General features: G+C 35.9%; 2 protein-coding genes across 4 annotated transcripts in view; one reads left to right on the top strand and one right to left on the bottom strand.

Annotated features, from left to right (window-relative positions):
- The window catches only part of tbc1d22a (TBC1 domain family, member 22a), a 180446-nt gene extending 165139 nt beyond the window's left edge, over nucleotides 1-15307 (bottom strand). For all 3 annotated transcript variants that reach the window (XM_052120295.1, XM_052120297.1, XM_052120296.1), the window contains exons 1-4: nucleotides 15121-15307; nucleotides 14231-14287; nucleotides 12537-12949; nucleotides 3827-4006 (exon numbers count right to left, since the gene is read on the bottom strand). In XM_052120295.1, the coding sequence (XP_051976255.1) occupies nucleotides 3827-4006; nucleotides 12537-12949; nucleotides 14231-14287; nucleotides 15121-15182 (712 nt within the window). In that variant the 5' untranslated portion in view covers nucleotides 15183-15307. The remainder of the gene's footprint in view (nucleotides 1-3826; nucleotides 4007-12536; nucleotides 12950-14230; nucleotides 14288-15120) is intronic.
- An 832-nt stretch (nucleotides 15308-16139) lies between these two features.
- LOC127639274 (ceramide kinase-like) overlaps nucleotides 16140-26476 on the top strand; it is a 30194-nt gene continuing 19857 nt past the window's right edge. Inside the window, exon 1 of the mRNA XM_052121197.1 lies at nucleotides 16140-16443. Coding sequence (XP_051977157.1) covers nucleotides 16293-16443 — 151 coding nt within the window. The 5' untranslated portion in view covers nucleotides 16140-16292. The remainder of the gene's footprint in view (nucleotides 16444-26476) is intronic.

Genomic DNA, 26476 nt, shown 5'->3' with positions numbered 1-26476 from the left:
GCCGGAAAACCCTTTTACGACAGAAAAATCACATAGAACATGTATAATGTTTAGGTTTAGTGGCTATATTATAATAGTATTTATTTGTATGTTTTTGAACTGACCCCATTTACAGTACTTCCATTGTGCTACAAATTCTGTTGATTGAGTTTAACTTAAGACTTCAATATGTAGTTCATTATGAGGTGTGCTATGATTAGCTAACCGATTGCATGTGAAAACTAACCGCAGCCGTTTGCACTGTCCTTTATCAGGGCGAGTCAAATTGCTAAATACTGAATAGTGTTAATACATAAACGTGTGGACAGTCATATGTTAATGAGCTCTTGGTTGTGACATCATGTGGGCGGCTGTGGCTCAGGTGGTAGAGCGGGTCGGCCACTAATTACAGGGTTGGTGGTTCGATTCCTGGCCCACAAGACTCCACATGCCGAAGTGTCCTTGGGCAAGACACTGAACCCCAAGTTGCTCCCAATGGCAGTTCTAGCCATTGTGTTTGAGTGTGTGTGTGAATGGGTGAATGAGTCACAGTGTAAAGTGCTTTGAATACCGCTAAGGTTAAAAAGGTGCTATATAGGTGCACACCATTTACATCATTGAAAACAAGCTGTTTTTGCAGTTCTTTGAGTTTTGAACATGAGAGCATGTCTACATAGCACATCAACACATTTTTATTTCAAAACCCTGCACAACTTTGTTAAAGATCACATTAAATCAAAACAGGATTTTTTAGGGTTTTATTCAATGTGCTCTATTTTCGTGAGTGAGCAAAACACAGCGCTACGCGCAATGACCGTGCACTGGCTTATCCAATTTCCTTGAGAGTGCTAATTCTAAGTCAAATTTTTGTGGCAGTGCAAGGCACAAATGCATTTTCTAAGCATATAAAAGTAGTGTGTCCATATTTCTATAATTCTACTTCAACGCATACAGTCCATTTACACTACCAACTTCTGTTGTCTTAGTTTATATTGCTGGTGCTTGAGGGAATAGACTGCATAACAGGATGCAGATGCTGCAATAATCGGAGAAGAACCTCAATTAAACTGTACTTGACCCAGCCCATTAGCGCGTTGTGCATATGATTTCGCCAAACCCACATGCGCCTAGTCTTGGCGCATACTTGCACGAAAATACCCAAAATTCATGGCCTTGCCCACTGACTTTGCACATATGACTTTAAGCATAGTGCTTCAATTAGATATAAACATTTAAACAGTCTTTCGCTTCCAGGAAAACAGACCAAAAATACTGATGACATCTTCTTTCACTCAGGGGTGTATTCACATTTTTGTACAATCTAATGCTCCTTAGAACAAGACTGTCCCTCCCCAAAACATCCAACAAGCAAAAAAGAGAAATGTTCAAGAGAAAATACATAAACAAAGGAAAGAAAACAATGCTCATTAAATGATTTCCACTTATTATCTGTCGCTGACAGTAGAGGGCAGACATATTGTCCTTTAGGAGGAATGGGAAATCATTATATTGCAGAGCCTAATTACACAGAATTAATTCATATTTCATTGTGCCATAGCAGATCTGACTCGTCATTTCAGATATCTAATAACTGCAACAGAACCAAACTGAGGCAGGGATGCCCAGAGAGCCAGTCAAGCAAAACCAGAACTGACACTCATACAACCAGAGGCCTGTCAACATCTACACCGTCCTGACTTCTTGGCTCTGTCTAGTTTAAGCCCCAGAGGTGTCGCTGAGCCAGTGTTATGAAACCCATGCAGAATGCAAACTGTTAAGGTCAACATGAAATCAAAGTTTAACCCAATAACTTCCTTAATACTTCCTCATACTTAATAATGTTGCTGGTCTTACTGAGCATGGTTCAACAGTTCATTTATAAGAAAATGTATATTGTTTATAATCTTTCATCAAAATGTAATAACTTACACATAAAACTATTTGTCTGTTGACATAACCACAGCTGTGTGAGTGGTAAAAAATATATATAAACCGATAATATCATAGCTTCATTTTGACAGTCCAATCATATCATGGTGGAAATATAAATTCCCTCCCAACATTATTTCCAACCAAATATTGAAAGTTTTTGAGTTCGAATCAGCTCACCAGTGCAAACTTTCAGGAAAACTTCTTACCGGCTGCTAAACTCCTTCTTACTGCCATTGGTACAAGTCATTAGTAGGCATGACCTAGAGCTCCACCTACTATCAGTTGCATTGTTCAGTCAGTTAATATCAGTCACCATGAACAAACTGCCATGCAGAGTTATTAGCGAGCTGGTGCAAACTTACCTTAGTAAGTTTATAGTAGTTTGCATTGAAACATTTTCTAAGAACATTTCATCAGCATTAGTCTTCAAAAGAAATCAAATCTAATCAAATACTCTTAAGTTGGGGTTGTGGTGGCTCAGCGGTTAAGGCTCTGGTTACTGAGTACAGGGTACAGGTGTTCAAGCCCCAACACCACCAAGACACCACTGTTGGGCCCTTGAGCAAGGCCCTTGACCCTATCTGCTCCAGGTGTGCCGTATCATGGCTGACCCTGCACTCTGACCCCAGCTTAGTTGGGATATGTGAAAAAAATTATTTCACTGTATATATGCAAAAAATTTATGTATAATGTGTGACAATAGATCAATTATTTATTTTATTTTTTTATCCAACTTTTAACACTTTTATACACCCATATTTGCAGTAATATCAGTGTCATCATAAATTACAATAACCGAGTATATGGCTGCATATAGTGTTAGCGAATGAGTGCCATTGATGCAAATGGTAAACACTAAAGTACACATTATTTACTGCATATGCACTCACCAGCCACTTTATTAGGTTCACCTGTACACATATTTATTCATGCAATGATCTAATCAGTAAACAGTGTGGCAGCAGTGCTATGCATAAATTCATGCAGATATGGGTCAGGAGCTTCAGTTCACATGTTCAAATCAACTATCAGAATTGGAAAAAATTTGATCTCGGTGATTTGGAGCATGGCATGATTGTTGGTGCCAGACAGGCTGCTTGTGAGTGTTTCTGTAACTGCTGATCTCCTGGGATTGTCATGCACAACAGTCTCTAAAGATTACTCAGAATGGTGTTAAAAAACAAAACACATCCAGTGAGCAGCAGTTCTGCAGACGGAAATGCCTTGTTGGGTTCCTCTTCTATCAGCCAAGAACAGAAAGCTGAGGTTGCAGTGGGCCTACCATCTGTGTACCTCAGCGAAAGTCAAGATTCATCAGACCAGGCTATGAATTTCCAATATTTAAGTGTCCAGATTTGGTAATCCTCAGCCTCAGCTTGTGTTCTGTTTTAAATACTTTTTTAAATGTGTAGCTTGACTATAGTTTAACTGCTTTAAATTATGAGTATCTTGCAGCTTGTAAACCTAAAGTTTTAAAGTAGCTTCCCAAAAACTGCATGAAAGTATTATAAAAGTATCACAAAGACTCTTGTGCTCCATTCCAAATCGTATGAAGCCATACAACACTTTGTATGATGAACAGACTGAAATTAACTCATTATTCGCTGAATTGCCTCCGCTGCATGGTAGCATTCAAATCAAACATCAGATAAAGTCTTTTGGGCAACATATGCTGCATTTGTTACATTTTGAATCTTAACAGCCCAAGTCTCATTAAAAAGTCAGGACATTCTTCAAAAATTCACCTTTAGTGTCCAAAAGAAGAAATAAGTCAAATGGGTTTGGAATAACATTATGTTGAACAAATGATAAAATCATTTTTGACATTTTCTTCAAAAGAGACACACTATGTATTGGTGATGGAGTGCGTAAGATTTCAGATATTTAGTATTAGATCTGTAGAACAGTAGCTTACCCAAATCAGTATTCGGACCAGCCAGAACCTGCTTGAACTTGTCAAGCCGTGACGCCTCTCTCTCGGTCATGGCTGGCGTTCCGGACGTGTTCTGATCCGCCATACGGGCCACCAGTGGAATGACGGGTCTGTGTGGGAGCGACTGCTGTCTATGGAGTGCTACATACTCTCCTCCCACCTCTGTCCCGTTTACAAACACAAGAGAAAACAGAGCATTAATGGGCAAATAAACAACACTGGCCTTTCTTAAACTCACCGGCCCATTACACTTAATTACAGAGACTGACTCTATCTCTGAAACATCCAGACATGAGGACATCTGTTTGTCTGGGTTGCCCAGCTATTTATAATGAAACACTTCTATGTCAACTGAAATCTATTATAAAGCTCAGGTAGATGATCCCTACATTTGGAATTGTGCTCCATACAGCTGTGTTTGAATGTACAGTAAGAATATGTTCTCATCTTGTGTTGCTAGTGTCAAGCAAGCTTGAATTTGGTTTGTTATTTGTACAGATGCGCGTTTCACTTATTGCCCCTTTCTGAAAACGGATGCTACTTTAAGCTTGTTTATTAAGCTTTTTATTGCTCAGATGTTAAAATATTCATTATTACAATCTGGGGACATAATTAATTGCATACATTTTTCGAACGTGTTATTTTTAATATAAGTAATCACACAAAATTACCTCATTAAATCACCAGCCCTAATATTACCACAAAAATACTTATTATAAAAGTAATCAAAATATAACTAAATAAAATACAATAATTACTTGAATGCAACAAACACAATAAAACACATATATTTTTTATTATATTACATGAATTCAAAACTTATTTGTTATAAAATAACAAAGCAAAATATAACAAAAGAAAACGCAATTTAACGCAATGCAACGAAAAACAAACGTTTTATATACGTTTAACGTTTTACATAAACAAAACCTTTTCTCTAATAACGTAAGAAAGCAAAACATAAAAACAACAAAACAAAATGAAAAACGCAATTAAAAGCAAAGAACAACTAAACTAATTACATTTTTTACAGATTACATGAACACAGCAAAACAGATTTCTTATCACATACGAAATCAAAATATACAGACAAAACACAATTAAATGCAACAAAACAAAGCATATACAATTTTTTAATGCATCGTGTAAACACAACAACACTTATAACGAACGCGAAACATAACAAAATTAAATAAAGAACAAATCAAAAAATTTTATGTAATAAACATGTTTAATGTATTACATAAAGACAAAATGTTATAATATAAGAAATCTAAATATAACAAAACGCAGTTAAACACAATGTGCAACAAAACATATTTCCAAAAATATTACATATAATTTTCATGTAAGACAGCAAAATATAACAAGTCTATTCCTGAAATATCCTGACATAAGGAAATCAGTTTGTCTGCAAGTCAGAGAAGGTTGTTACCCTGAGACACCCTGCTAGTTATAATCCAATCAAAATCTATGTCAACCGAAATCTATTATAAAGCTCAGTTAGATGAACCCCTGATCCAAGTGCCATCATCGTTGAGGGAATGTTTAGGCACCTCATGATTGAATTTGATCTTGATTCAGGGAGTCACAATGCTCTAATAAACTTTATGAAGTCTGTGTTGTGGTGCCTTGCATCTGACTCTGGGTTCTTCATATGCTTTTTCAAAAAACAAATCTTAATAATTCATTTTAAATTCTGATTAATGGTGCACTGATCAGGAAATTTGAGGTTGATGTCGATCACCAATTTTTTAACACCGAGATCGGCTGGGGGCTGGGTATCTCAGCGAGTAAAGACGCTGACTATCACACCTGGAGTCGCAACTTTAAATCCAGGGCATGCTGAGTGACTCCAGTCAGGTCTCCTAAGCAACCAAATTATCCTGGTTGCTAGGGATGATAGAGTCACATGGGGTAACCTCCTCGTGGTGGCTATAATGTGGTTCTCGCTCTCGGTGGGGTGTGTGGTGAGTTATGTGTGGATGCTGCGGAGAATAGCGTGAAGCCTCAACACGCGCTAGGTCTCTGAGGTAACACGCTCAACAAGCCACGTCATAAGATGCCCGGATTGACGGTCTAAGATGCGGAAGCAACTGTGATTTGTCCTCTGCCACCCGGATTGAGGTGAGTCACTACGACACCACGAGGACTTAGGGCACATTGGGAAATGGGCATTCCAAAATTGGGGAGGAACATTTTTTTTATAAATAAAAACACTGAGATCGGCTGACACCAATCCAATGACCAATATTTATTTTTTAGTGCCCTTTGCTACACTTTCACAAGTTATATGCAGCAGTTATGTGTTTATGCCCTACACTGTCCCACAATTTGCATTAATTGTGAAAAGCGAACACTTATTTGAACAGAAAACAGTTTTGAACAGTTCCATAGGATTCAATAGGAATTTTTATATTTTCACGAGAGTGATAAAGGTGCCGCGAGTTGCTCCTGTCAGGCTACTCTGCCTTCCAGGAACTTTTTAAGGCACCTTTGTACAATAGACATACACTCACCTAAAGGATTATTAGGAACACCATACTAATACTGTGTTTGACCCGCTTTCGCCTTCAGAACTGCCTTAATTCTACGTGGCATTGATTCAACAAGGTGCTGAAAGCATTCTTTAGAAATGTTGGCCCATATTGATAGGATAGCATCTTGCAGTTGATGGAGATTTGTGGGATGCACATCCAGGGCACGAAGCTCCCGTTCCACCACATCCCAAAGATGCTCTACTGGGTTGAGATCTGGTGACTGTGGGGGCCATTTTAGTACAGTGAACTCATTGTCATGTTCAAGAAACCAATTTGAAATGATTCGAGCTTTGTGACATGGTGCATTATCCTGCTGGAAGTAGCCATCAGAGGATGGGTACATGGTGGCCATAAAGGGATGGACATGGTCAGAAACAATGCTCAGGTAGGCCGTGGCATTTAAACGATGCCCAATTGGCACTAAGGGGCCTAAAGTGTGCCAAGAAAACATCCCCCACACCATTACACCACCACCACCAGCCTGCACAGTGGTAACAAGGCATGATGGATCCATGTTCTCATTCTGTTTACGCCAAATTCTGACTCTACCATCTGAATGTCTCAACAGAAATCAAGACTCGTCAGACCAGGCAACATTTTTCCAGTCTTCAACTGTCCAATTTTGGTGAGCTCTTGCAAATTGTAGCCTCTTTTTCCTATTTGTAGTGGAAACGAGTGGTACCCGGTGGGGTCTTCTGCTCAAAATTGCTTAAATCACCTTTCTTTCCCATTCTGACATTCAGTTTGGAGTTCAGGAGATTGTCTTGACCAGGACCACACCCCTAAATGCATTGAAGCAACTGCCATGTGATTGGTTGATTAGATAATTGCATTAATGAGAAATTGAACAGGTGTTCCTAATAATCCTTTAGGTGAGTGTATTTTAATGACACGTTCAGACATATAAACCCTTGTTTATAAGCACACTATGCAAGAAGGAGAATCAAACCCATTCGATATAAAGTCTGATTTATTTTAGTGAACCGGTTTATTCGAATGATTGATTTTTCACTTTTGTGTGAGAAAGATCCTTATACCTTTAGTCTACATACTATAATGCTGTAAACCATGTTCAAAAGATGAATGCCCTTCCTTTTACTGTAAGATCTCTTAGGTTCATATTGGCCAACACTCCAAAAAAAAAAAAACTATTTCATAACACATTTCAAATTGAATTCTGTGATCTTTAACCAAATTAAATTAGTAAAACCTAAAATATCTAAGATTTATAAAAAAAAAATGTTGCACTTCATTTTGTAAAAGATTACTTAATTCAATTTGAAATTAAGTAATTTCGAACTCCTAATAATCATACTGTCCAAACACCACAGCAAAATGTCATTTTGTGCTTGTTAAAGGCGTAAAATGTGTCTGAGTAACTTTGTAAGATCATTCTGGCATAATGCATCATAGCCTCTTCAATATTTAATGATGTTCTTGATATCCCTGCAGAAATTAGACGGTGTGACTGCTGCTGTTAGAGTTAGAGGCGGAACACTTCAACATGGAGTCAATTATCACACTCATCCATTATCCATCGCCACTGAGGCCGGCAAAACAAAATACAAGTGGAGCCGTCTGCCAGTACAGGTACAGGTACAAACAAACACTATCAATGACCTCATCTGACCTCAAGGGAAGCAAAGTTGAAATGTTTTCTATATATACAGTGACATGAACAGATGGGATTCAAGTGTTACTAAAATAAAGAGGCTTTTGTTTGACTTGCTACGCCTCAGAAATGCCATTGATTGACAGTTCTATGAAAACATATGTGTTATATAAACAGGGTAAAGCACAATGGCAAAAAAGATTGATTGACACCCATTTGAGGTAACGAATATAATATAATATAATATACTATACTATACTATTCAGGTTGGCTGGGTTCCAGACGCAAAAGCGAATGTAAAATTGACCAAGACTAAAGCTGACCAAATGATTGACATATTTTAAATATTTGGAAATAATTTGATTTTGAAAATATTGTTTTTCATGTCATTTAAATGTTTTTAATTAATATATCTCTATTATATTATATGATTGCAAGTTAAATATGAATAAATAACTTCATAAGGTGTCAGAAGCACACATACGCCTTCAGAAATATGAGGATTTATATAACAATGAATCATCATAATCATGAAAGCCCTAAAACAGACAATTAATCGTCAAAATAGCAATTATTTATTTATCAATTAATCATCGTTTTAACGTATTATATAAACACAACAAAGCGTATTTCTAAAACAAAAATAAGATATCAAAATAAAACAAAACAATAAAAAGCAAATAAATGCAGTTTGTAATGCATAGAACACAACAAAACAACATATATTATTAATATATTACATAAACGCAACAAAACGTATTATGTGTAAAGTAAGAAATCAAAATAAAACAAGATGCATTTAAACACAATGTGTAACAGAATGAAACATATTTTTGTATTATAAAAAAAACAACAAAAATGATATCTAATAACATAAGCAAAAAAAGAAATAAAACAAAACAAAAACGAAATTAACTAACACAATGAATAATATATTTTTATCGTAATACTTGAACACAAAATGTATTTGTAAACACAATGAAATCAAAATATAACAAAAGAAAACCTAATTACACACAACACTCAACAAAACTTTTATATATTTTAAAGCATTAAATAAACACAACAAAACCTATTTCTGATTACGTAAGAAAGCAAAATATAATGAAACAAAACTCAATAAAATGCAGCTACACAAACAAAAGCGTATAATATGTTTGTTTGGTTTTTTATCCCCTTTTCTCCCAATTTGGAATGCCCAATTACAATTCCCCCCCCTACTTAGTAGGTCCTCATGGTGGCACGGTTACTCACCTCAATCCAGGTGGTGGAGGACAAGTCTCAGTTGCCTCCGCTTCCGAGACCGTCAATCCGTGCATCTTATCACGTGACTCATTGTGTATGACACCACGGAGACTCACAGCATGTGGACGCTCATGCTACTCTCCGTGATCCACGCACAACACACCACATGCCCCATTGAGAGCGAGGTGGTTACCCCATGTGACTCTAACCTCCCTAGCAACCGGGCCAATTAGGTTGCTTAGGAGACCTGACTGGAGTCACTCAGCACACCCTGGATTTGAACTCCTGACTCCAGGGGTGGTAGTCAGCGAGGAGATACCCAGACCCCCCTCGTATTATATGTATTTAACATATTATATAAACAACAAAATGTATTTTAAATGTAAGAAAAACTAAATAAAACAAAAAATGCTATTAAATGTAAAATGTAAAGCTACAAACAAAAAACGTAATAGAATTTTTTTATGCGTTACATAAACACAACATTTATTTGTTATAAGATAAGAAATCAAAATGTAACAAGACACAATGAGCAATAAAACAGCAAAAAGTATTCATAATACATATTTTAAGTGTTTTTTCTTATAACGTATGAGAGTAAAATATAAAACAACAAATGCAAAACATGCAATTAAACGTGACAAGTAACGCAACAAAAGTATCATTTATTTTTGTACATATTACATAAACACCTTTCTTACAACACAACAGTCTCAATATCAATTCTCAAATCCCAAGATCAATCTTTTACTCCATGCACAACCCTCTACTACAATGATAGGAAATCGCTCACTTTTGCAACCAAAATTCAAGTTATGCAACTCAAATGTAAATATATATCAGGTAAAACTGGCTGGTAAATGTTTAGATATCACTCATTGTGTAGTATAGTGGCGAGTAATCAGTAGCGAGATCCCTTCACTGTGTGTTGAGAGTAAAAGTTGTAACGTGTAATTTGTGTCCCAAACGAGATCCACACAACCCATTTGTCATTAAATACTGTCTCTTTAAACACCCTCTCTGTTCTTTACAGACATTTGCTGATCAAAAACAATCAAATTAGGGATGGGCATTTTGGTCATTTTGTCTACTCGAGTACTCTGACTAATTACTCTAGGTACAATGACGTACTTAAGTGTATATATAATAACATGTCTGACAAACGTCTTTGGCTGCTGCATTGTGACTTGTTGTTCCAGTGTATCATCTATTCATTATTATAGGCTGTTCTAAAATAATCTGTTTACAAAATGTACAAAAGATTGCATATTCAAAATATAATGCATCTATAATACATCATTATGTGAAGATTCACTTTCCAACTCAATGAAAGAATGTGCACAACCCTTCAGGTTACCATAATAATCTTAGTAAGCGCACACCAGTTTTTTTTATTAACTGTCTGAACCGACTATTTTCAGATCACGGTTGGATTAACAGGAGATGTTATAACCATCACATTTTTAATATGCGTATTATGCTGAACTTCAGTTTTGTAAATGCTGCATTCTGTTCCATTTAGCTGCGCTTTGTATATTTTTTTTAAACACTCGCAGCGCATTGAGTCCACTGCCACACACCTGGTGTCTGTGTGTGTGAGCGTGTATTTATCACTTTGTGGGGACCCTAATGTCCCCATAAGGATAGTAAAACCCGAAATTTTTGACCTTGTGGGGACATTTTGTCGGTCCCCATGAGGAAAACAGCTTATAAATCATACTAAATTATGTTTTTTGAAAATGTAAAAATGCAGAAAGTTTTCTGTGAGGGTTAGGTTTAGGGGTAGGGTTAGGGGATAGAATATAAAGTTTGTACAGTATAAAAACCATTATGTCTATGGAAAGTCCCCATAAAACATGGAAACACAACATGTGTGTGTGTGTGTGTGTGTGTGTGTGTGTGTGTGTGTGTGTGTGTGTGTGTGTGTGTGTGTGTGTGTGTGTGTGTGTGTGTGTGTGTCCAAGTGTTCACTCCTGTGGGGAAAGCCGCGGTGCTCTGCATTGTTGTTGCTGTGATGATTCATGAACATTCCATTAAACTCGGAGAATCTGAATTTCCACCTTTCAACTGACAAAGTGCAACGGAATGACACTTTATGTCGGACTTCTAACTTGGAAACTCTTCAACTCCCATTTCGTCAAGATGCAGGTGTGTGACGAGGAGGAGGGTGGGGCCATGAGTGCACACAGCCGGCCCCCAATCGGGGTAATCAGTCGAGCCGGATGCGGCAGATCGGGAGAGGGAGAGCCACATGCAGCTGCCGTGTGTGTGCGTTTATGTTTTTTGTTTAAGTTTTCATTCAAACATTACTTTGACTGTTCAGCCTGTTTCCACCTCCTCCTTGCCCCTTTAAACCCAGTTACAATCCATTAACGAGTCAAAGTTATTGCATTAAATCATAATAAAACATGTTTAGCAAACGTTTTGCAGAGACAGGTGTTCAAAACCCAGTTAATTACACTCATTGCAGCGCCGTATATCAGTTTGGTTGCTATGAGACGTCTGTGATAATCAATATATCCTTCAAAATCACAATATAATCAATCTCAAAATTAAAAAGAAGCTTCCTCTTTGACACGTTTGTGTTTAGTTGTCAGGTAATTGTCACTGGATTTCGAATTAAGTGAAAAGTCACTTCACACGTGATCACTATCGATTACTCTCGAGTACTCGTGCCTATCCCTACAAAAAATAAACATGTCATTCTAATCACGCATAGCACGAAGGAGGTAAATACATTAGAGACTTCTCTCATAAACATGCACTCATTTACAGATGCTTTGTTTTAGAAATGCTGGTTTTCTTCAAGAGACAGTACCGGTTTTTAGCACGTTCAACAAATCAATGGAAATACCTGTAAATATTACAAATTCTGCAATCAAACAAGAAACAAGTAACTTAAAATAATACATGCAATATAAATTCAGATTTATTGATTGAATGCATGGATTTGTTCACTTAAAAAGCTCAAATATACGATTTGTATAACAAATAAATATAAATAGTAAAACTCCTATTTTTGTAATGTACCTAAAAAGTCCCCTGTATAAAGAACAGAATTAGCTGGGTGAGAATTTATATTATATGTAAGCAAGAGGGACTTTATAACTGAAATATACCCATATGAACTGAGAGCTTGTGAATTAGAATCAAATTGAATTGGGAAATCTGTATCAATACCTAGACCTATAAGCCCTAATAAAACCAGAAAATAACACTCAACCTAACAAAACCTTTGTGTGGCTAAGTGTGTTAAAAAGTACTTAGACCCAGATATGATGCTCTGGCTACTGACCTTTAGGGGAGCCGACAGGCGCCTCGCTGTGTGACTTGACCAGTCTGTGGTCACTGTGCGGCAGAACATCTGAAGTGAACGTCAGATCTGTTGTCATCTCTGCCACTTCCTCTGGCTCTTCCTCCTCTTCCTCTTGCACTTCCCCTCCATCTTTCTCATCAGGCTCAGTGGTCTTGTCCATCTGCTGCTGTCTCTGCTCCTGCAGCTTGCTGTGGTTTTCTATCACTTTATTGGCAGTCTCCATGACGACCTCAATGTTGAGGTTCTGGGCTGCCATTGCAAGAAGTTCATCGTCATCGTCTGCAACGTCCCAGGCGTCACTCGTGATGCTCTCAAACTCTTGGAAGGTGGTGGCTTTCTTTGGCTTTCCTGGTGTGCTGGTAGAGGGAGGCCTGTTTCCTGCTTTCATCAAGCTGAAAATCATTGAGAACAAAATTTAAATTCTGATTTGTATCAAAATGGTGAAAAAAGACTTCCACAACGAGGAAATTATGCTTATATTTGAAATCTAACATTCTATTTACAAAAAACATTTTCCACTTTCAGTACATCTCTTAAACAGTCTTATTTTAAAGAAAAAGCTTCATTGAGTCAGCTACTGTTGTTTTGGCCATGCTGTTTCACAGACCATTTCAATGGGCAGGGTTTGCTGATTCATTGTAATAACGTCTGTGGATGTGACGAAGAAAATGGCAATCTGTACGAGTGCTAGGAGTCGTAATTTTGCTGTGTGGCATTAGAATCAACATTGAAGTGAACATAACTTTTGCATTATTTTATATTATTTCTTATATTTCCACATTGCACTGGAATACTAGATCAGATTTATATCTAGAGACACACTGTGGGGACATATTTCTGTGGCCAAGTGTAAATGGAATATGCATAACCAATCGGAAAGCAATATGATCAATTTAGACGCATCAAGTGACATTATGTAAATAGATCTTAAAGCAGAGAAACACCAAATGCAAAGGGGACAGTTCACCCAAAAATTTGAACTCTCATCATTTTCTCACCCACATGCCAACCCTGATGTGTATGACTTTCTTTCTTCTGCTGAATACAAATTAAGATTTTTAAAAGAATGTTTCATCTCTGTTGGTCCATACAATGCAAGTGAGTGTTGGCCAGAACTTTGCAGCAAAAATAAGCATATAAAGGCAGCATAAAAGTAATCCATACGATTCCTGTGGTTCAATCTTTGTTTTCAGAAGCAATATGATGTGTATGGTTGAGAAACAGATCAATATTTAAGTCCTTTTTTATTATAAATTCTCCTCCCTGCCCTAAAGTTGGCGATATGCATGAAGAAAGTGAATCACCAAAATCAAATGAAGAATAAGATAGCGAATGTGGAGATTTATATTAAAAAAAAGACTTCAATATTGATCTGTTTCTCACTCACACCTATCATATCGCTTCTGAAGACATGGATTTAACAACTTGAGTTGTATGGATTACTTTTATGTTTCCTTTATGTGCTTTTCTGAGCTTCAAAGTTCTGGTCATTATATGACCAGATATTCTTCTAACAATCTTTGTTTTGGTTTCAGCAAAATAAAAAAGTCATACACATCTGGGATGGCATGAGGATGAGTAAATGATGAGAGAATTTTTGGGTGAACTATCTCTTTAAGATTTTGAAATAGCCTAAAGTAATTTGCTTTCATCTTCAAATATAAATTACTTACTTTGCATGTAGGAGAGGGTCAAATGGTGGATGCTGGGCTCCATAAACATGCTGGATACTGGAGAAAAGAAAGGTATTATAAATCAACAAACCACATTTGTATATCTATACTTTCAATATCTAACTCACCATTATTTATAGAATCAGAAAACTGGTTTGACAAGTCACCAAGCAAAGATGCAAATCCCTTAAAATACAACTATAAATATGATTGAATTAATAGCTATTAGAAGATTTTATTCTATTAGAAGATTTTATTGAGTCATCAACAAATACCACTTTCATTACATTTTAATGCTGCTGTTGGCATTGCTAACAAGAAGCAACCAGGATATCACAAAGGTATGGGATGACAACACGGTAGCACCATAGAATTCCAAAGTATGCCCTGGAGTACCATGTAATTATCAGTGTATGAATGTGGCAAACATTTAGTACCATTTTATAAACCAAAGTAGCATAGTAGTAGTACCATCTGATACCACCATTGGACCACCATCACAAGACTGTATTATGAGAGAGGCCCAGATGCACACAGCTCACAGGCTAGCAATGACTTTATGAGGCGGACTATTAGCACATAGGGCTTTGATATTGTAGATCAATGTTATCTGACACAATTTGATCAGACAGTGGTAAAAAATCTAACCAATAATCAGTATAAACTCATGGAGTCTTACAGCTAAACACATGACAGATTACAGAAAATGAGTTCAAGACAGCCTTAAACATATCAAATTTGAGTGACACATATAATTCTGGATATGAATAGCTCTTGCGATGAGATCTGCCACTATCAAATGGTTTTTCATTTATTAAATGTACCATAAAACACATATAAACACACACAGCTAACATACAGACAGCCATTAGCATGAACACGTCACTCACTTTCCAGGAACCTTAGCTGTATTTCTCTTCCAAAACTGCTTTTTGTTGCCATCGCTTGCCATAATTAGTCTTATGAACGATAGCTCATTAATTAATTTCTAGAATAAAGCTTTTGTAAAGTTGTGCAAATTGTGCAAGAAGAGTTTATTTACACATCAGTTTCTCTTCGCAAACTCAGAGAGCCGCCATGTTGTTACCGCCTACCGCACAAACGCGCAACTGTGATTGGTTAAGGGCAGTCATGAGTGACTGTTGAAATGCCAATCATAAGTGGATACTACTGCCCACGTTCTATAATAATTTCAAGTTTGACAAAGTTTCTAGAATAATAATAAGAACAGATTTTTTTTTTTTTAAATAAGCATAATGTCATTGTATTTTTTGTTTACACTATAATTTTATCATGTTATTATTTTTATTAAAAGGACCAAAATATGATTTGTATTTATTTATTTTTGCTTCAGCACAATATGATTCATTTTAAGAAAACCTACTATAATTTAGGTCAAATTAAAAGTGAATGAATGATATATGAAGCTGAAAATAATGTATTTACTTTTAATATAAATTATATAAGCATATAGTCTACCCATGTCATTTTAAACAAAGCAGTCACATTTCTATATACATCTTTCATACATAGTTTATAATATATGGCAAGCATTGCACGGTTCCTTTCACTGACCTAAAAGAATCCGAGATGTCCCAGTCCCGAAACTTACAGTAGTAGACATGTGATATTAGATAAGTTTATTGACTTATTACTTTAAACTGTAAGAAGAGTATAACAATATTCAGAATTACACATGCTCCAGAATTACTATTCTACCTACACCAAATTTTTCATTTTATTTAGTACTCTGTATAATATGTCAATTCTGTTTTGTCGTTGATCACGCACACAAAAATAAATAAATAAACATTCTGTGAAAGGTCCTACATCATTCACATCGCTCCTCCTACAGCAGGATTATGTGTGACGCATTTCTGCCAAGCACCTCCCACTTTACCAGGAAAGAAAAAACCGCTATGTAGCTAAACTGCATAGGTGAAAACGAGCAACATCGTAGCTATTATTATTTTTTATAATGATCATAAGACGTCAGGGCGATATAGTATAAACTCGATATGAAAGTGAGATAACTAAAGTGTATTCGTTGTTAAGAGCAGATATGGAGAAGCAGTCGAGTCTGTTGTCTTCTCAGCTGTGTATTCAGCGCAGAGAGTATGAGGTCACATTAAACTCCTTCTTTCTCGCGTGGAAAGAGATACAATCGGGCAAAAAATACACCGGACGCGCCATATATGGAGCTTTCAAAGCGGGTGAGTTACATATCTAATGCTAATAACTAGTAACACTGTTACAAATAGACAGTATGAGTCACTGATCTTGTTTGTCTCTGTGGCATGGCTGAAAACATAGAGAGCTGCCTGACTAGTAGCCAGCAGTTTTGGGCATCGTATGCGCGTGCAGCGTTTTTGCGCAAGAGGCGCGTGCGTAGAACGGATCATTTTGGCCTGATGAGTGGAAACGCGTCTGCGGTGCCTAAAAGTGCTGCTGTGGTGCCTAAAAGTGCTGCTGTGTGGGATGCGTCACAAGTTTGCACATGTTGAAAATTCCTTTTGTTGTAATAACGTATACTGTATTACATATTTTGTTTTCTAAATTACATTTCGTCAAATATTGCACAATTTCATTTGATGGAAATTTGGTCAAATGCGTACATTTTTAATAAAAATGTAGTGTAAGTAATAAAAATATAGCGAAAAGAAGTGAAATGTAACACTACAACAAAACAAAAAACAAGCACAGAAAAGAAACACATAAGAAATAAACACAACAAAACGTATTAAATATTTTTTAACATTAAATAAAAAGACAATAAAACTTATTTAAAGGGAAAAAATTAAACTTCACCCAAAAATAAAAGTTCTGTATCATTTACTCACCCTCATGCTTACACAGATGCATGACTTTCTTTCTTGTGCTGAACACAAACAAAGATTTTTACAAGAATATCTCAGTTCTGTAGGTCCATTCAATGCAAGTGAATGGTGACAGAACACTGAAGCTCCAAATATCACATAAAGGCAGCACAAAAGTAATCCATACGACTCCAGTGGTTCATTGTCAATATTTAGTATCTCCACCTTTGACCAGCTCTGACTAGTAGGTGGCAGAATGTGAAAGTCACTTCCACACCAGAATGTTAAAGAGAAAGTGTAGATTTACAGTAAAAAAATAAGGGAATTAAGTATTGATCGGTTTCTCATCCATTCCTATCATATAGTTTCTAAAGACATGGATTAATCCACTGGAGTTTTATGGATTACTTTTATGCTGCCTTTGTGTCCTTTTTGGACCTTCTGAGTTCTGGTCACCATTCACTTGCATTGTTTGAACCTACAGAGCTGAAAAATTCTTCTAAAAATCTTCACTTGTGTTCTGCTGAAGAAAGAAAGTCTAACACATCTGGGATGATGTGAGAACAACATTTTAGATCATTTAAAAACACAAAAACTGCACACAATTAAAGGTGTGAATATATTTATAACAGTGTCAAAAATGTACTTTTACATAATGGGGCAATATTTGGCCCTGGATTTTTCAGTGGCATTTTGTACTTTAATGAGGGCACTTTTTTTTTTCAACCATTTAAAACAGAAACTGTCTCATTCGTTTATGTCAAATATATCAAATTATGAATAAAATTTCTCAAGATTGAGAATTTATTTCATCCTTCCCTATAGAATTAAATCAATATTAGCTCTATTCAATATGAACAATATTAATTAAAATATGTTTTGCCATAATATGTATTACTAGTATGTATAATATGTATAATTTTTGCCATAATATAACTATTATTTTATATTAAGAACTATAGCAAATTTTGCAAATAGTAAAACATGGTTGTATTTTCTGCCCCATATTAAAATCTTAAGGGTCATGTCTGTCAAATAATTGTTAAATATTGAATAAAAGAGTATATAGTACATAGTTAATATATTTTAGTTATTACATTTATATTTTATTTAATTAATGTCATGTTATGAGAGTGATGTATATAATAGGTCAGCAGTCATGTTGGTCACAACATGCTGGATCACTATAGGTCTATAAACAAAAGAAAGATAGAAACACCTATAGATGAGGTTTTGTATTTTGGGGTAAAGGATACTGTATGTGTACATACAGTCCTGAAAATGAAAGCTAAAAATAGCTTTCATTTTGTTATCCAGAATGTTATGTAATTCTTCACGTGATAAGACAACATAAACAGTCACAGCTTGTGTCTTGTATTGACCTGAATAGACATACTGTATCTGAGAATGTTACATATCCATTATGAACTAAAATGAATCTTTATCAAAACTATTGGAAAGGTTTTCTCAAACATGTTAACTCTGTATTGGAATAACTTTACCAAATCTCGTCTTTCCAGAAACTCTGTGGTTCTATAAAAACATCAGATATAGAGGTATCAGGTGTGTGTGTTAGGTGTTCTCTGACTGTTCTGGAAGGTCAGAGAGGTCACTGATAATCTAGGGAAATTAAATTGTGTTTAAGTGTGTCTCTCCACCTGTCTCTAGCACACACTGTTCTGGAATGGCCCTTTTCACTGGTTACAGTTTACCTGCAGCATAAATTGAGGGGTTGTTGAATTTCTACATTGTAATGAGTTAACCCACAGGTGTATGCTGTTAATCAGTCCTCCGGTTAAGTCCCATCATTCACAGCACATGAGCTCATGTGATTACTCTTGTTTGACACCCCTGTGTGAAATGTAGAACTGCATATTCACAGTTTCTAACAGTCACAACACTGGGAAAATCCTATTTCTGAAAAACATCATATAGTCAATAGAGAATGCACATCTCAAATGGTCAGGTCAGGGGCTTTACAAAGTAGTGTGTGCGTTGGTGGAATGCTAACTAGTATTTTCCAGGAAGTCAATTGGAAGACACCTTTGGTCACTAAACTGTTTGGCAGTTAAATGTTTTAGCCGTATGACACGCAAACTAATTATAATATTAAATTCACTCTTTGCTTTGATAAAGAAAAATGAATTACTGTACATCTGAGTACCTTGTTTTTCCAAACCAGTCTCATACGAGATAATGAAATGAACCAACGACCAATGATAATATGATTTTTCATGCCTTTTTAAACAAACCAAGTCGTACAATACATTCAGCCTGAGTCATGAACAGTACTTGACCGTGGCAATGTTTTTGCAAAACGAAATTACTTGCTTCATTACACAGTGCTGCAGTTTCCCAGTGAAATATCTAGCAGGGGGCGCCAAAAGCGCGTGAAATGGTGTCGTAATCAGACAAGATCTTTAAAGTGAATGTTCCATGGATGTTTTAATGAGTAAAACCTAACTCCCTATCCTAAAACTTTAACTTAAACCTAACCAATAGTGATCTAAGGGAAATGCAACATGAAAAGCACATTTTCCGGAGCAACCATGTCATTTTGTGTCGCTTCTATGACACTTTCATCTCGCATGTCTGCATGGGTGCTTGATGGGGCTCGAATCGCAGTGTTCTGAGTTTGACGTCTAACACTCTATCAGGTGAGCTACCACAGAAGTTAATCATGTTGGATGGAGTAAGTGTGTAAGTGTTTATGGTCTTTAATACAACCCATAAAATGTGTCGTTTTTCAAATGATGCATTACAGTTAAAATGTTTTGATAACATACTGTTGCAGACCAGCATTATGAGAGTAACAGTGTGAAAATAAGTGTCTATAAAGTCATAATCAGCCATTGAAATTGTGATTTATGTGAATGAAATGCAGTTGTTTTAGCACCTCTAGTGTGAATTTCACCAGGAAACTGCTTCAAAAGTAGAATGCAGTAAAACTCAGTTTGCAAAAATTTTGTTATAATAACGTTCATTTTATGATAGTAGGTTCACTGTAAAAACTTGTTTGTAATTTTAACAGTAAAAGACTGTAAAAACGCTACAGTAAAAAAAAAGCGTTAATTGGTTAACCTTAAAATTAGGGCTGTCAATTTAACGTGTTAATTCAGTGCGATTAATTGTATTAAAAATAACGCGTTAAAAAAATTAACGCAATTAATCGTAATGCCCCCGGACCAGAGAAATGTAAGCTTGTAGTACCACCTGTTTACACCAGAGGGCAGTAATTGAAATTTCAGCTGTGTGTCAACACGCAGTTTATACATTAAAAATAACAACCATCCAGCAGACAGCACAAAACAGACATGCATTACGTTCTTACGTTCAAAACACTTGATGGAGCGCAAATCAGATCTAAGGGATCTCAAGATGTGTTCGAAGTTTAAACTATATTTAACTTTACACAGTGACCTAAACATTTTATGTTTATGACGCAACGCACCCGAGACGCTACACACGATTAAACATTTTTGAATCGATTGACAGCCCTACTTAAAATATAAGGTAACATTTTAAAAATATATTTAAAAAGACAGTACATGTAGTTTTACGGTAAATTTTGTTATGTAAAGTAAAAAGTATGATTTTCTGTATAATTAACAGTAAAAATGTATATTATATTTAACAGAGCGAGTACAGGTACTTTTTACAGTAAATTACAATAATCAGGCATTCCCAGAACCCAGAATAAATGGTGTTTAGTGTTTGTGTGAGTGACACAGAGCACTGTCTGTCTATTCCATTCACTATTGATGATCTTCATGTCATCGTGTGCTCTTCTGTCATTTTTACAGTGATTAACAGTACATTATAAAGTGAAAAGCAGATATTTACAATTTCAACAGGTTCATATATCAAGTTTATTATTTAATAATATAAATTGCAGTAATGTACCATAAAATATACAGGCATCAAAATGACATTCCGTAAAGCCTGAATTGTGGTTACCGTATTTTTTATGTGAATTTCTGGCAAACACAGCTGCCATTTTTTTTTTACCACATTTAACATTTTTTTTACAATGTTGGACATTTTAACATTTTGGCATCTCGTACGAATTATTGCAAGTTGTCATAAAACAATGTTGTTGTTTTGTTTTTGTTTAGTTTTTTTCCCCCTGGCATCAATTCTCACATATTAGGTACTCTAGAAATTAGAGATGTACCAAAAAGTTTGCCACCAGAGAATGTTGTAATGTTTTAAAATAGCATGAAGTCGGCTGAAAATGTTAATGGAACTGTCACTTTTACAAACTCAAAAAATAGACACAGGAAAAGAAAAACATGCAGATGAAATTATTCCAGTTCAATATAATTTGATATAATTACTGGCTGATGAGGACCAAGAGGTCAGAATCTAATCTTTAGAATGGCTATCATAAATGTCCAAACTAAACCAGGTTTTAAAATGAGTTCACAATGAGTACGTAAGATCTTTACCCAGGGACACGTAATTCAGCTGAGGAATATTTGAGAACTGGGTGACCTCCAATACAAAGGAGCTTTTATTTAAAGGTCTTGATGGATATTGTCCTAAGGGCCATTATGCATTTATAATGAAGTTGCCACCCTGCTGTAGTTAGAGTAGATGCCCTGTCATTGTTTAATTAAGGATACCACATTTACAAGACCATCATTCACAGAGAGGGGGACTGGTGTTTTGTAAACTGTATTTGTGTCATAAGTGTTGCTCTCTTTGGGGTTTATTTTTATGTTATTTTTTTTTTTTTTTGGCTTGTTTAGTTTAATTGTGTCTTGTTCACGCTAAGGATGGATTTGGTATTCCAAAGTGCAGTGCAGTCCTAAAGGTTCATAAACCTCACTGGATACTGCCGGTCATAAAACTCAAATTGCGTCGTCGTGATTTTAAAACGGATCGTCTTTGTGATAGACCTCTTGGCAGACGAGTTCCACTTTTATTTTCACTGACCTCTGCACCTTGTCTTCAAAGAATAATATGCGATGGTATGTTCTGGTACAGAAAGTTGGTCAGGCCACTTGATTGCCAAAAGCCATTTTGCAAACTGTTGTTTTCATGTGCACTTTATAATCAGTTATCAGTTTTATTGCATATGCAGCCATACTATGGTATCTTTCTTATTTGTGGATTATTTTTATGGAGAGCTTCAATAGTTTTTTTGCAGCAGTAGCTGCCAACATGCCTCTCATCAGTGTTGACTTTGTAGTGCACGGTGTACTTTGCCCATCTGCTCTGTAATCTAACCCCTTTCATCATGAGTTAGTTTTCTCCGAGCGCACGTAACTGGAGTGGAGGGGACACAAAAGACATTATTTGTGGAGGGCCCTTTCATACTAAACAAATGTTTGGTTTTGCTTGAAAGTTCACGTAATGGTGTGTTACGCTGCTCAAACACGGCACTTGAGGACTTTGCGGGATGAGAACAAGCATATTATTTAATAATCTGGAAGGCCCACACACCCAAACCCTTGTTTGATAACGTGTCTCCATGGCGATATATTTTACTTAAATTTATTAGATATAAATTTACCAATGTCTACAAATTAGCCATACTAGTTAGCAGGGCTGCTACTAAGATGCAATCTTTTGGGAGGCCCGGGAATGGTGTCAGAATTTGTTTTGGGTCTCAAAAACACACGTCAAGACACCTGTGTTCTGTTTCAGTCATTGCGCTGCCTCTAGACTGTTTTTAGCGCAGGTGTCACAAAAATTTAACGTTTTGAATAAGTTCAGGTTACAAAGAGGTGACTGATACAATGTTTAACATTATTCCAGATTATTCTGCACCAAGCAAAGTTTCAACGCTTGATAAATGGCTATGTTTTTTTTTTCCTTCTGGTCTAGTGTTCTGAGGGGTCGCCGTGCCTTGTATGTTTACTGTTACTATACTGTTACCAATGTTGCCTACAATGCTTATATAAAATACAGCATTATACAACATGGTGAACAATACACTGCAGCATTAGAATATAAGATCCAGGTGAAAGTGAAGTAAATAAGACAGAAATATATTACTACTGTATACAATAAATCATCAAAGTAATAATAATAATACTGTACCATTCTGTATTATAATGAAAAACTGGACATAATTGTTAGGTTATAATATTAATATATATATATATATATCAACAGAATTCTAAAATGCTACTGGGTGAAGTTGATTTGCACACCCTGTTCACAAAAAAAAAAATAAAAAATAAGAATATGTTAATATCGCCTGATTATTGTAAATATATAAGTAGGTAAATATTGCTTTTTTTCACAGTATTGTGGAAAAACCGGAAAACATGCATTAGTTATCTTACTAGACTAGATTCTAGTCTCTATTAGGGCTGCTCGATTATGGCAAAAATCATTATCACGAATATTTTGGTCACTATTGAGATCAGGATAATTTAACACGATTACTCAATGACTTTGGAAAAACCATGCATTTATTTAACTTAAAAAACAAAACGTTAACAGTGGATTTCCTTGAAATGTAAACTGCACTGGGTAGGGGAGGAGGCTATTGTCATATAATAATGATTTTTGTAAACAATTCAGTTATCTTGTTTTAATAAGCATGGAAGCCAAAATCATAATTGAAAATCAAATTCAATTAATCACCCAGCCCTAGTCTCTATACTAGATTTTTATTTAATTAAACATTTTGAATGTACTTTCCTACAATGGCTGATAGGATGAATTTAAAATGATGATATAAAATCAATATTAAAATTGTCCGGTTGCTTGGGCCCTCAGAACTCGTAAACCTGCTCCTGCTTTTTTATAAATGTTATGATAGCCCAGCTATTTGGTGGCTGATCAAAATACTTCCCTGCAACTAAGCACCATTCACTTCGATTTCTAATAAGGTAAACCCAAAAATGGATTTTAGATAGACACAATCATTGTTTGTTTAACAATCCCAATCAGACTAGCTAGCTAACATTAGCTAACTAAATAGTTAGCTACTATATGCTTTAGCTGTGTCAAAATTGACACACTACACTTACACAATACACAATAAGTATAGTACTATCTAATAGTACTACAGTATAGTACTACAAATGTTTTTTACTACATGGAAGCAGTCATCCCCGCGACCCTGTACACAGGATAAGCGGTTGACGATGGATGGATGGATGGATGGATGGAAGCAGTCATTGTTTTTCACCAAATGGAAGTGATGTGTTGACTCTAGTTTTGAGAAGGGTCTATCTGCGTAATATTACTACAAGATACTCCAACTACACAGCGCACACACACACTACAAGTTATGCCTCCCTACAAATAACCAGCCAAATGTGCAAGACCATTGAATAGAATCATACTGCTTTATTTCTAGGTGGCGGCAGTGAGGAGAAATGTTTGAAAATGAAGAGGAAGCGAAGAAGCTAGCAGTATGTTAAGCTAATAGGCTAATATCAGTGTGGAGAAAACAATACAATATATGAAATTAATAATATGACATATTACATGTAATTTATTCACAGTTTAGACAGCATGAATCATACAGCAATCACATTGGATTCTAATATTTCTTAGCCAATAGAATTGTTTTGATTCAAGGGGGTGTTACTTGAAGTGGGCATGTCGTGGAGTGGGTGATTCTTGTGGTCTTGCAGATGAAGACAGATACACCTGCTAGTTTTAGCCAAACCCAGTTCAATGCTTGGATCTTAAATAATGTACATATTCACACAGTGTGGAGTGGTGGAAAAGTATTCTGCTCATTAATTACAGTTCGTTTGTCGGGACAACAATGCAGCCAGGTAATCCTGTCTCTTCCGCTAAATTGGACAAGCCGTGACCATGAAGTGTTCAACATTTCACACTGATCAGTACATCATCCGGGTACTCATAGTTGTTGCATTTTCAGTGTGAACGTACAGTATTACTCGCACAACTTGCACTACAAAATGGCATATGTATTTTGTTTTTTGTTTTTTCTGCAGTGTGCTAGAGTCAGTTAGTGAATGCCAGAAGCTGGACAAAAATGATCAATGCATGCAACACCAACTTTCATTTGTCCTTCATGAACTTACATCACCTATATATTTTAGCTTTCCCTGCATAAAAAAGTAAAGCATTAGCTACACAATAACACCCTAATAAAAGTTTCATCAAACTTCAATCAGGTTGTTGTTTTCATGTTATGGTGCCGTTAAGTTTATTGTTACGTCTGGGCTTTTGAAAGGTTTCATTGCGTTGTGTCAAAATGAAATACACTATTGAATGCATCATGAAGTCTTAATGAAGATAAATCATTACCCTAGGTAAATCTAGATAGGCCTATTAACTAAAGTTTCTGAAGCAGTACTTTATTCTAATCCACAACTCTCTCATCTTAAGAAATAAGGTCAAACTTCATTAACTTCCTCTCTCAGGGGTTTTCTGGAAAGTGCGTGTTATGTAACACTACACAAGCTCAACTCAAGTTATTTGGGCACAGGCAGTCAGAATGCAAAAAAATCCCTGATGGTTTGCTTAGAGAGATTTTCCATAGTGTGTAGGCAATGGAAACTGACATTTGCATAGTTTTTTTACTGCAAAAGCAAACTACCTACAATGAAGGTAGCTAAAACGAAGTTACCAACATCACCATGTTTAGAGCGAGGAAATCTTAAACCCATCAGAAGTCTTGAAGAAGTATTTGTTGCAGCCATCAACCCAACCATTTGACACTTTGCAAAGCCCTGCCTTAAAAATGTTACTGACCAATCATACCTAAGCAACTGTTGCTGTCTGCCATATAACCAGACAAGCTTCTGATGTTTTCTAATGCAAGTTTAAGGAAGTCTTGAGTGTTTGGGTAGTATTCATTGTGAATTATGTGCTTTATAATGACGTTTACTTTTTAGATGCATAAATGCAATCAGTTGATCTTATCTATATTAAAGAAAAATACTAAACAAACAAAAATGTGATAACACTTCATTCATTCATTCATTCATTCCTTATTTTATAAAATTGATTACTGATTAAAACAAAACTTGTTAGATCTTTAACATTGTCATGTGAACAACCAGTCAGTATGAGTTGGACATAATGAAATTCATTACTTACATGTTGGTAATATTAATTCAGTAATGCTCTGACTGATCTGTGAGTCATTTCTTTCAGGAAATGGACTACACTGTTATTTCTGTATGTTGTGTGCTGTAGATTGAAAAGAACGGGCCCATAATAGTGATTCATTCTGGAAACAGGCATCACTGGTCATGCTGTATGTTTTGTGATTTAGATTCAAACGAATCAGCTCATTAGTCATTCATTCAGAAATTGGACTATACCTGTCATTCTGTTTGTTTAACCCGATCTCATAAAAATTCATACATCAAACGAGTTGTACGATGTTGTTTGCATAAAATTTCGTTCGGATATCAGCTATGACTTGTCACACTGTGTGTTTCGCACTGTAGATTCTGTCAAGGTGCAGTGCTGCTAATCCCAG

This window comes from Xyrauchen texanus, chromosome 47 (assembly GCF_025860055.1).
Source record: "Xyrauchen texanus isolate HMW12.3.18 chromosome 47, RBS_HiC_50CHRs, whole genome shotgun sequence".
Lineage (NCBI taxonomy): Eukaryota > Metazoa > Chordata > Actinopteri > Cypriniformes > Catostomidae > Xyrauchen > Xyrauchen texanus.
Note: the sequence above shows the minus strand (reverse complement) of the source record. Positions and strands in the feature narration are given on the sequence as shown.